Source organism: Vicia villosa, linkage group LG4 (assembly GCF_029867415.1).
Source record: "Vicia villosa cultivar HV-30 ecotype Madison, WI linkage group LG4, Vvil1.0, whole genome shotgun sequence".
Taxonomy (NCBI): Eukaryota; Viridiplantae; Streptophyta; class Magnoliopsida; order Fabales; family Fabaceae; genus Vicia; species Vicia villosa.
The window spans coordinates 18,124,038-18,136,186 of record NC_081183.1 but is presented as its reverse complement, the minus strand read 5'-3'; the positions used below and the strand labels follow the sequence as shown (position 1 = coordinate 18,136,186).

Sequence of the window (12,149 nt, the reverse complement as noted above, 5' to 3'; positions counted from 1 at the left end):
ACAAACAGTCCCATTTCCTCATCATCGGAGTCTTCGTCATCACTTGTGTCACTATCCTTTGGCTCTCGTTTTGAGGTCTTGGAGCTCGAAGCTTTTAGAGCTATTGACTTCTTCTCTACCTCTTTCTCCATGTTCTTTTCTTTCTTTGTCCTCTTCTCATGCATGTCAAGGCATTTAAGATGCTGTTCATGTTCCTCTAGTTTACCAAAGAGAGTGGTAATGTCTAAAGTGTTGAGATCATTTGCTTCCTTAATTGCTGTAACTTTGGGCTGCCATTCCCTGTTCAAACACCTTAAGATTTTGTTAGTAGCAACTGCATTGGAAACAGGTCTATCAAGAGAATTTAATCGATTTTTCAGGTGAACGAATCTTTTCTGCATGCTTTCGATGGTTTCACCATCTTCCATGTGGAAAAGTTCGAACTCTTGAGTTAACGTATTGATCCTAGCTAGTTTGACATCATCCGTTCCCTCGTGGGCAACTTGCAATGTGTCCCACATAGCTTTAGCTGATCTACAATGGGAAACGCGATAGTATTCATCAACTCCTAGAGCTGAGATTAGAATGTTTCTCGCTTTCCAATCGTATGCATATTTCTTTTCATCTTCAGCATTCCAAGTATCTTCTGGTTTTGGAACAACTGCACCAGCTGCATTTGTCATAGTGATCTGAAATGGACCATTGACAATAGCTGTCCAGATGTTCCTATCAATTGCATTGATATGGACACACATACAATCCTTCCAATAGCCGTAGTTTTCTCCGTTGAAAACTGGAGCTCTATTGTGAGCCCCTTTAGGTCCAGAAGCCATCTTTCCAATAAGTGTTTCACGTAGCACGGAATAAACCAGAGCTCTGATACCACTTGTTAGACGCTGGCCTTAGGATCTAGAGGGGGGGTGAATAGATCGTTCACAGTTTTACGGATTTAAACGACTTTTCAGCGGAAGTGAATTCTGAATCGACTCGCGTCTATTCCGAACCACTATCGAAACGATTATATATGTGTTTAAAAAAACCAGTCAAAGACTTGAAGTAAATGATAAGAGTATATGTTGCAGAATCAAAGCGTTTCTCTTATTGAAAATCAGATTAACTTTTTGTATGATGGACAATGTTTGCAATGCAGTAAGAGTGATAGAAACAAATATACAAACACTTGGTGATAATGATCAAATTGAAGGTAATTCAATGTGTGGTGGATTGTGATGTTTATGTAAGAACTTAATTCACAATCTTAACACTCGAATCGTTGATCAATTTGCTATTATAACCAAATATGAACAGAATGTAAATGAAAAGGTAAAAGCGACAAGAACACGATATTTGTTTAGGCAGTTCGTCGATCGTCCTCGCTACGACTACGTCTGCCCCCAATTCCAAATTGAAATTGGGTAATCTTTCATTAATGTTGAAAGTAGTATATACAAAGAAGATAACAAAGCGATAAACGATAAACCAATTATGTCGATCCTTTGAATCTTCTTCCCCCTTAATCTTGAGCAAGATCAAGGTTATCCAAGAGCTTCACTTTGATTCCCTTCTGCAGTGTCTTGATTCCTTGAACTCCCCGTTCCTCAATCGTTACACTCAGCCGAATCCTCAATGAACGCCTCTTGATAAAAACCCCCAAGAACCACCTGTCGTGGAGGACAAAACCCGCAGATTTTATTCACCAACAAACCCCACAAACCTTCACCCACTAGGAATCTTCAATTCCGTTCCATGGACGTTATCGAACTCATCACTAACCCGCAACGCAAGAATGATTATGTGTAATTGTGTTGGAGATGATGAAGAATGAAGATGAGAAGCGTTTGTGTATCTTTCAGTCGTTGGTGTTACTGAATAATTAACCCTTGCACAATATATATGATTGCATAGCAGTTGGAATCAAGAATAACTGAATTTTGGACTCTCTTGATCAGTTAGGTCGACCTCTTGTAGAGGTTAGGTCGACCTAGCAGTGCTTGCTGAATTTTGCTCCCAGTTAGGTCGACCTGTTGAAGGAGTAGGTCGACCAGAATCCTCTTCTGGTGCGTTCTGGGAACATTTTCTCAGATTAGGTCGACCTAGTTGCTATGTAGGTCGACCTAACAGACTGATATGAAGATTTCTTCATTTTGAGTCGACCTGAATGGTCTGTGAGTCGACCTAGCAGAAGTATATGGATTTTCCTTCATTTTAGGTCGACCTGGGTTGACAGTAGGTCGACCTAACTGCTGATTTTCTGCATTTTTCATGTTCAGCTTGTGTTGAGTTGACTTATATGCATAGTAGATCATCTTGTGCTTTCATGAGTGATCAAATGCTTTACTTTTCTGATTCCTCCTTGTTGTTTGGATGCTCATTTGAGTTTGCCATAAATCAAAAACATCTTTGAGTGTAATCTTGTATTCACAACTGGCTCCTCGAATCGCTTAACTAGAAACAAATAATGGCTGGTTGATTTTGACTCTAGAAAGAGGACAAAGATCATATGTGCTAATGATAAGTACCTTAATATTGAAGGTATGGGAATTATCAAAGTCAAAGTGAAGAACAATAAAAGTATTCTGATCAAATATGTTTGATATATTCCTAGCATAAAGAGAAATCTGACGAGGGTGGGTCAGCTCCAAAAAGGTTTCTCAATAACTATGAAAAATAATCTTTTAAAGTTGTATGATTCTGATCAGAAGCTGATTATGCAATATGAGCAGGAAAGCAACAGAATATGCAAGGTGAATGTAGAAACAACTTAAATTAAATGCCTTAGAAGGTGCTGAAGGTGACACTGAGCTGTGGCATAAGAGATTAAGGCATCTGAATTTCAAAAGCTTAAGGCACTTGAGCTTTAAGAATTTGGTACATGGCATTCTTAAGTTTGTGAAGCGCGAGAAGTTATGTGAGATATGCATGAAAGACAAGCAACCTAGATTTCCATTTGCATCAGAAGTAGCCCCAAGAGCAAAACATGCTTTGGGAGTAATGCACTATGATGTATGTGGACCATTTGAAGTACCTTCACTTGGAGTAAACAAGTACTTTATGTATTTTGTTGATGAGTTCACAGAGATGACATGGGTAGCACTCATCAAGTTTTAGCATGAATTGTTTACTGAGTTTCAGAAGTTCAAGGTGAAGGCTGAAAACCAGAATAATCAGAAGTTGAAAGTTATCATAATTGATAGTGAAAGTGAGTATAACTCTACAGAGTTCAAGAGGTTCTGTGAGAAGAATGAAATTGAGCATGAGGTGACTGCTCCATACATTCCTCAACATAATGGTCTTGCTCAAAGAAGAAATATAATTTTGCTTGATATGCCAAGGACCATGCTGAAAGAGAAAAATCTCTCTCACACCTTGTGGGGAGAAGATGTTGCCACTACGGCATATGTGCTTAATAGGTGTCTAACAAAAAAAATGAAGGAAACTATTCCTTTTGAGAAGTGGACTGGATATAAGCAAAGTGTGAGTCATTTTAGGGTATTTGGTTCATTTTGTTACAAATATGTTCCAAGTGCTGCTAGAAAGAAGTTGGATGATAGAAGCAAAGTAATATTGTTGATTGGGTACCAGGGTACAAGTGCTTATAAGCTTTATTGTCCCATCACTAATAAGGATGAATTCAGTAGAGACGTCATTTAAGAAACATAAGCATGGGATTGGAGCAAGTCTCAATTCAACTCTGGTGTAGTGTCAACACCTGATTTAACTTTTGAAGATACTTTTAAATATGAAGGGAATTCTGCCTCTGAAAATGAGTCAAAGTCAGAAGATGACTCTGAAGCTGAAATTGAGTCTGATTCTGAAGGAGGTTCTAAAGATGAGTCAGAAGTTGAAGGTTATTCTGAAGGTGAGTCTGATTCTGATCCAGATTATGATGATGATCTAGAATTTGGTAGTCAAGCATTTGAAGGAGGTCAAGATTCTGAAGGGGGAACTTCTAAAGGTAGAACTTCTGAAGGTAGTCCAACTTTTGAAGGTGGTCCAGCATCTGATATTGTTCTAGCATCCGAAGTAGATTCTGAGCAAGTTCATAGGCCACGAAAAATCATACAAATACCGAGAAGTTTTGCAGAGTTTGACATGTTGCATGATACTAAGATATACTCTGAAGGAGAAGTCGTTCAGTGTGTCCTGTTAGTAGACTTTGAACCAGTGAGTACTGAAGAAGATCTCAAGAAGAAAGTGTGGCTGAAGGCCATAAAAGAATAACTTAAGTCTATATAAAGAAACAAGAATTGGGAGTTGACTTAGCTTCCAAAGCATAAGAAAGCCATCAGTACGTCAGATGGGTTTTCAAAATATAGCTGAAGTCAGATGGATCAATTGGCAAACACAAAGCAAGGTTAATAGCTTAGAGGATATCTACAGAAATCTGATTTAGACTACTTTAAAGTGTTTGTGCTTGTAGTTAGACATGAAACAATTAGATTGGTGATTGCTATAGTTATAAATACAAATGACATCTGAGGCATCTGGATGAGAAATCTGCATTTCTAAATGGTCCATTACAAAAAAAGGTATATGTGTCACAGCCTCCTGAATTTGTGAAAAATTATATGAAAAATCCAACACCTTCACATAAAAGACTTCTTTTCCTATTTTAGCGTCGGAAAATGAAATTGATTGTTTATAAATAAGTGTTTTATTTATATTTCTATTCGTGAAATTGCTTGCTTTTAATTTCTATCTGTAACTTTGTAACTTATGTTATTATACTAATACTATGAATGTTATATATTATATATGACATTCTAGTTAGTCTAAAACGAAAAAGCAGTCTTTATTAGAGACATTTTTGTGAGACCAAACAATAATAACGAGTTGACTCGACAATATAATCTAGAAAGGCTTGAATGTTTTGGAAGCAACGTGTGGTAGTTTAAACTGAAAATTTGTTTGAACTCAAGTCAAATATGTAACGCGCTTATTCAACACGTCATTCGTCTTTTTTCTCTTCGAAATTAAGCAACCTTATAAGCTTCCTACTCTATATATACACATTTTTTGCTTCTATACTTTTTCATTCACATAACATCATCCTTCATATATTAACTTCATCATCATCAACAACATCATGAGCTATATTAACAACCAGCAACAAGCACCTATATCATATCCACCTCCAAGTGAGGCTTATTCTACTTCTCAATATGTAACTGCCCCACCACCAATGGGTTACCCTTCCAAGGATGCCCCTCAGCAAAAGATTCCAGATCAAACAACAAGCAGAGGTGATGGTTTCTGGAAGGGATGTTGTGCTGCTTTGTGTTGCTGCTGTGCCATAGATATATGCTTTTGAGTTCTGATTCAATCATTCAATAGTGTGCTTATTGTTATCACTATTTTTTACGTCTGTTGTATTCTTTGTAGTTTGTAGAATAATAAGGATTTTTATCTCTTTGGATATTATGTATTTATTTCTCCATTTTATACTTTATACTTGATATCATGTACTGTATTTTTTTGTAGTAACTTTATGTTGTATTTAGTCGTTGTAATATAATTTTTATCTTAATAAGTCAAATGCTGCATCAATATAATATAATAGTGATGACTTGTAACACTTGCTATTGGTTTGGTTTTTCAAAAGAATCCAATTAAGCATAAAAGCAATAAATCGGATATCATTTTGTGAATATTGGTTTATAAACAGGTTTTTTTTTTCTCCTTAAGCAATGACACAAATGTTTCCTTTATCACCATTTCTTTGAATGGATTATTTCTTGATCGAATGGATTTATAAGCTAATTTCAATTTATCATCGTTAGTATTTAGATATCACTCTTTTACTTTGTCAATCAAAAAATTTAGAAACTATCACTACAAGAAAATTGACATGTACTGACAGACAAAATCCGTCACTATATGCCTATTTTCCGTAGGTAAAAGCATCATCGACGGACATGTTGACTGTGCACTATGCTACGTGACTAACAACGGATTTTTGTGTGTCGGTTAATGTTTTACTGACGGACAAACACCTTTTTACCTACAGAGTTTGTTGTCTGTCACTGTTTCTCCCAAAAAGATTTTTTTGTTTTAGCTACGACATCTGACCGTAGGTAAAAGTGGTATCCTGGATTTTTTTTTTGAAAACCTGCACTTTTTTTATTGTTTCAAATGTAAATAAATTTTAAATTAATATTTAAATTAATTAATAGCATCCATAATCCAAAATTGTCAACACAACCATGGTCAAAAATAATTAATATTTAAAATTTATTTCAAAATATGTAGCCATTTACATTGGACAAATCAGAAACTAAGTTTCATATACATTTGTTCATCAATTATGACATTAATATTGAATACTATAAGAAGCAAAGAACAATGATTTTCCTCATTCAGGCTTGTCTAGTTTTGATATAAACTTTATTTGGTTTCTAAAATTATCTCTCTAAAACACCAATAAAATCAAAGGGCAATAAATGTTCATCTGCACACAATAATTTTCCTCATTCAAGTCTGTCTAAATGATCATATCGTCTTCGCCAGTATAGTGAAGCTTCATATCGTGTTCTGAAATTCCAGATGTATGGCTTGATTTCTCTAAAGCTTCGAGAATTTCCTACATGCAGAGACATGCAGCTTGTTACTCCAAAAAAATGTGTAAGTTTGTTTTAGAGTCCAAGAATGGAAAAACACATACACTCTATACATGAACAAGTATCATAATTTGTTGAAATTCAGCAGGAACATGAAAGAAATCAAACAATTATTATAATTTGTTTAAACAGAAAGGGAAGCAAAAGTAATTAGATAAATAAGATCAATTAGAACATATACGCAAATTTTTGTAATTATAGGTAACTCAAGTATAAAAATTATCATTAACTTTAATACCTTAAAAGTGTAGTGAGTTAGTGTCACTCGTAGTTTGCTGATTGTTACCATTAAAATCATTTGGGGCACTTGTAACATTAGGTACCTACATGAATGAAGTGTATATCACTTTTTTCGTTAGTAATTTTAAAAATTAAATAAAAAACTTCATACCTCTTGAGCTACAGCTTGTAAGACAGCATTAATCTGAGGATCGGCAGAAAATCGCATTTGAAGCACAACAACAATATTTCCAAGTAAGTTTTCTACTTTTTGAAGTCTATTTTCTGAATTAGTGGTGCGTTGAGATGAAACATTTGAAATTTCATGACGTGGAATCTTGCCAAGACAACGGACACGTCCTCTTCTTTCAGGCCCTTTCACTTTTGAATATGCATCATTCTTCCAATTTATAGAATCTTGAGTGACTTCCAAATTTTCTACCATATGGTTCTTTAAATCCTCCTACATAATTATCAGTTTAAAAGGAGCAGGACACAATTAATCCAATAAACATACACCTTATATAGGTTAATCCCACAACCGGTATATCATATGTAAACATGTAATATTTGCATCTTAATTAAGGCAAGAAACATGAAATATGGTCCGATTTGCATCTTAATCTATTAAATGAAGAAAAATATCAACACACAGAACAACATGTGATATCAGTATCTGCAGCTGATTCCATTCTATCTAAACACGAAATCAAACATTACTATTCTAACTAGGCAACAATTACTATAGTTTTTCATTTTTGTACCACAACAATATTCAAATATAAATGGCAAGAAATGGATAATATGGACAATAACTAATTAACATTGGACATGGGTAGAAACTTACAATTGTAGCAGCTGCCTTTTCAGTTACAATACTCCCATCTTTTCGAGTTCGTGTATCAATATAAATTTCAGCTCGTGTAGGTGGTACTCCTCTAGCCTTGGTTGTCTAAAATTAGTTATGAGAATGTTAAACATTTTATTTATAATAAAAAATTAAAGTACTAATACAAGTGACATAAGAAAACATACCATCTCATGAATTAGCCTAGGAAGATTTTTGGTTCCCATGCAATGTAAATCCTCAAATTTTGAGCGATTCCTTTTGTTAATTTGACTTATTTTCTATAACCAATAAATAAAAGAAAAAAATTAGGAAGCATAAATTTTATAACAGGAAATAAAGGGTTGATAGGTAAAAGTACAAATACATATACCTGTCCATCCTTGGAACACCAATGATGTACCAAAGCACGATATTGGGAAGGATCAACCCTTTTGTCAGGGATGCTAGAAACCATTTCCTCCTCTGTCTTACTTCCATCACACCCTTTTGATTTCAAATCATGCTTAAATTGCCTCCACTTACTATTCATGTTATCCTTTAGTATTTGTGTTGTTTGCTCAGTCAATTCAGGAACAAACTGAAACTTACTCTATTATAAGAATCATTAAAAACAGTAAATTTATTATATATCATCAACCAATAAAATCTTACAATAACTGAGTGGATATAAAACTTGTAAAATCATATGCAAACCTTAATTAAATCAATCATGCTGGTAATATAGGACTCGGACATGTCTTTCCAAGAAAGATAGTTAATAGGAGCACATTGGTGTCTCCTTACCAAGCTCCCTATTGCATTCAGTAGAGTTTTTCCTTCCCAACCTATAGGATTTCCCAAAGTGTCTACCTCAACAAGTATAAATTCTCCAGCAGGCATGTCCCACACATCTAACATATGTGAATAACCCCTGGTCTTTTTGTCACCTAAACCAAAGTAATAAAATTGAAGTTTCTAAATTAAAAAAATATGTAATAAGTGAATAAATAAAATTTGTAGTTGCTTACTATGGAACTCAGTATGACTTCCTTCTTCATTGACATTGCTATCAATTGATTGCTCTTTTTCCAATGATTGGTCATTATGGTGAACAACATTCAACTTTCTCCGCCTTCCCATGGTACTTGATCTAATAAAGAGATAAAACAATTATTATAGTTGCTGTAAATGTAAAATAAGTGTATTTAAAAAATAGAATAAAAATGGTCCATATTTAAATAATGAAAATTCAATTAAAGTTTGAGAGAAATTTTAAGCTATGAAAAAGATGGAGAAATGGAACACTTCCCTTAGTTATCTTTTTCTGTTGCGGTTAAATCACTATCTACTTGTCAAACTTGCTCATATTATGCTCAGTTTTTTATAGCTTTCCACAACTAAACAATAACTAAATTTTAAGATCATTAGGTAAATAAGATTTTTAATAGATATAATAAACTTTGAGGACAGGAACAAATATAAATATAAGTAGAACTCCATTTGTCATTGGACTTTTGATCTTTGTATAAAACATGCCATTTTATTTGAGAATGCACACAAATAAACATTATTTCAATGTCATCTACCACCACTCTCATATCTGAGTTTTGTAAAAAAGCTCTAGGAGCATCTCAAACACTGTAGAGTTTCTTGTTTTCAAGGATTACAACAAATAATGAACGAGTCATAAAAGGAGAATATCAAATGAAGCAAAAAGAAAAAGTTCCATAGAGATTAAACCGAACACAGAAGATATTCTAATGAAATTTCCAAGAATGTATCATATCATAGATATGCTAACAAGCACATATTTAGTTTACTAACTCATAAATCATAGAAGACAAAAGTGAGTGTTAAGTATCTGAAATAAGCATCAACATTTTAAAGATATGTATGTTCTTTAAAGATATGCGCAAATGAATTAGAAACTTATTGCAGAATGTGGAACCAAACAGTACATAAGAAAACTACCTTTAGTGTATATCTGCAGCTGAGAACTCGTTATCTGGTAGAGAAGCAACCCCCTTGTGATAAGCTCAACTGAAAATTGAATTAAAAGAAACCATGTAAGATGAAAAGTAAAAGATATATTTGGTATGTATGTCCTTTAAATATATGTGCAAATGAGTTGAAACATAATGCAGAATATGGACCGACCAGTACATAAGCAATTACATCACACTCTGCAGCTTAATGACTACCTTTTCTATTCAAATATAGGGGATGATTATAATTCAGTGCAACAGTCTATAAAATGGAAACATATAATATTTGAAGCAGGGAGTTCCCCCCTTTGAATCCATCCCTACTTGTCCATTGATAAGGTGCAAATCAACCTTTGTAGATACTGCTAGCTCCCCTGTGCTTAACTATACCTATACCAAGACAACTAACAGTGCTAATTTAATCCAAACCTAAAATCACATTTGATGCTAAACCGATAATAACAAAATCACAATTGATTTTAAGCTAAATCGATAATAACAAATTCACATCTGATAACATTTCTTCAAAATATAATTTAATACGTTGAACTATAACCTAGTTGAACCAAAATCAAAATCACATATCAAAAAAAGTTACAAAATCATGAACACACAAAATAAACAAGGATAATCTACGATTCAACGATAACTGCAATCGGTGCTTGAAAAATATACCTTTTGTACTGCTGAGAAGTGATTCAACGAATCGATCGAGAGTGATTCTACGATTAAGATCGATTCGATGATTGAAATCGGAAGGAAGTCTAGAGATTTTAGCTAATCGAGTAGGATCGAATCGACGATTCAAAGCAAAGTGAGGTTTCAAGTTCTCAGCGATTAGAATGGGATCGATTATGAAATTCGCTTCAAATAGATCGATGATTGAGAGTATGATCGACGATTTTAGAGGTTTTAACATTTTGATTGAAGTTTTGCAAGTATGATTGAAGGAGGAGAATCGATAACTAAAACCTAAATAAACAAAACGATAACTTTACCAAAGTCTGAGTTTTTTTGTTTTAAAAAAATATTGAATAAATTTCTATTTATTTTATAAAGTGAATCAGATTTTATATATTGTGGCGTAAACAAACAAAAAAAATTAAAAAAAAAAATCAAAAAGTAAAAAAAGTTACGAAAATATCAGAAACAGTAGATGCAAGGCGTGGCAAAAGATTTTTTTACAAGTGGCCATTACTGGATTTGAAAGATCTATTCAATTCAATTTAACTCAAATTTTAAATTTCCAAATAAATAATCAACCCTATTAATCACCAATTAATTCAATTTAATTTTATTTAATTACATGAATCTGAAAAGGCACATGCTCATGGACTTGTTGCTAGGTTGGACTCCTAACAGAACACGCGTAGATCAACTCTCGGTAAAAATAATATAAAATAAAATATAGTTTTAGTGAGAGCAAACTATTGTCCATAGGTAAATCCTTCTAACTGACTGTGGGCATAGGGAAAATTTCTTGTAGTGTATCTTAAGAATATTGCTTCTTTTTTATTTTCTGGAGCTCCTAACGTATCATATCTTATGTAGAATTTTGTGAGGTTTGTGTACACGGTCTAAATTTACAAAAGAGTTAGAATACATAATTTTTAATAAACATGTTTTCATTTTAGTTTGTTAGACATTCTTTTGCGTTCTAATGAGATGAGCCAGACGCCTAGGACAATTGTGGCAGAATGTGTCACAATTGTTATTTCCGTTGTTATTGTTGTTGTCAACTTCAGTCATAATTATGTGTTTTGAGACAAAAGACACTTCTAGTTCTAGCCTCTTGGATTTTTGTTTTTATTCTACTTTTACAGAGGTTTTTGTATGCGGTTCATTTGATTTCGTGATTGAATAACAATTGTTCAGTTGGAACATTACCTCGCATAAATTAGTAAAAACAAAACTAACTGGAGATGTTAATGGGTTAGTAATTATATACAAAATATATTGATATTAACAGATAGACAAAAAATATAAACAATACTTAAAATAATAAAAATTATGAGATGTCTTTAAAAACTACCACTAGTCTCTGACAATGGGGTCATTTTGTTGTTGAAAAGTAAATTTTATAATGACTTAAATAGTCTTTTGGTCTCTGTAAATTGGCGTGTTTTTATTTTTTCATCCCTGTATTTTTATTTTTGGGGATAAAGTCCTCAAATGTTAAATTTCATTTGATTTTAGTCCCTAAAGTGAAAATTCACAGGAAACTCTGCAGGTTTCCTGCGGATTTTCCTTCGAATTTTCCCACGGATTTCAATTTTAAGGACGCAAACTAAAAAGATTTTAACATTCAAGGACCATTTCCAAGAAAAATAAGATACAGGGACGAAAATCAAAAACACGCCAACTTACAGAGACCAAAAGACTATTTAAGCCTTTTATAATTATCGTATCCTCAAAGATTGGTAGTTTCAAATACCGTTCAACAGCTTTTAAGATTTCAAGTAGAGAAAGATTTTATATTTGTGTGATGCATGAAAGTATATGACAAAAAATAAATGACAG

General features: G+C 33.5%; 1 protein-coding gene across 1 annotated transcript; it reads right to left on the bottom strand.

The window, feature by feature from the left end:
* Positions 1 to 6,183: 6,183 nt before the first annotated feature.
* On the bottom strand, positions 6,184 to 10,651 carry LOC131594610 (uncharacterized). Its single transcript, XM_058866787.1, has 10 exons — positions 10,305 to 10,651; positions 9,616 to 9,684; positions 8,673 to 8,794; positions 8,359 to 8,591; positions 8,036 to 8,254; positions 7,851 to 7,943; positions 7,663 to 7,767; positions 6,988 to 7,278; positions 6,835 to 6,919; positions 6,184 to 6,559 (listed from the first exon to the last, which is right to left on the bottom strand). Exons 3-9 carry the CDS (start codon positions 8,782 to 8,784, stop codon positions 6,836 to 6,838), a joined length of 1,137 nt encoding a protein of 378 aa, XP_058722770.1. The 5' UTR covers positions 8,785 to 8,794; positions 9,616 to 9,684; positions 10,305 to 10,651; the 3' UTR covers positions 6,184 to 6,559; position 6,835.
* Between the last annotated feature and the right edge of the window lie 1,498 nt (positions 10,652 to 12,149).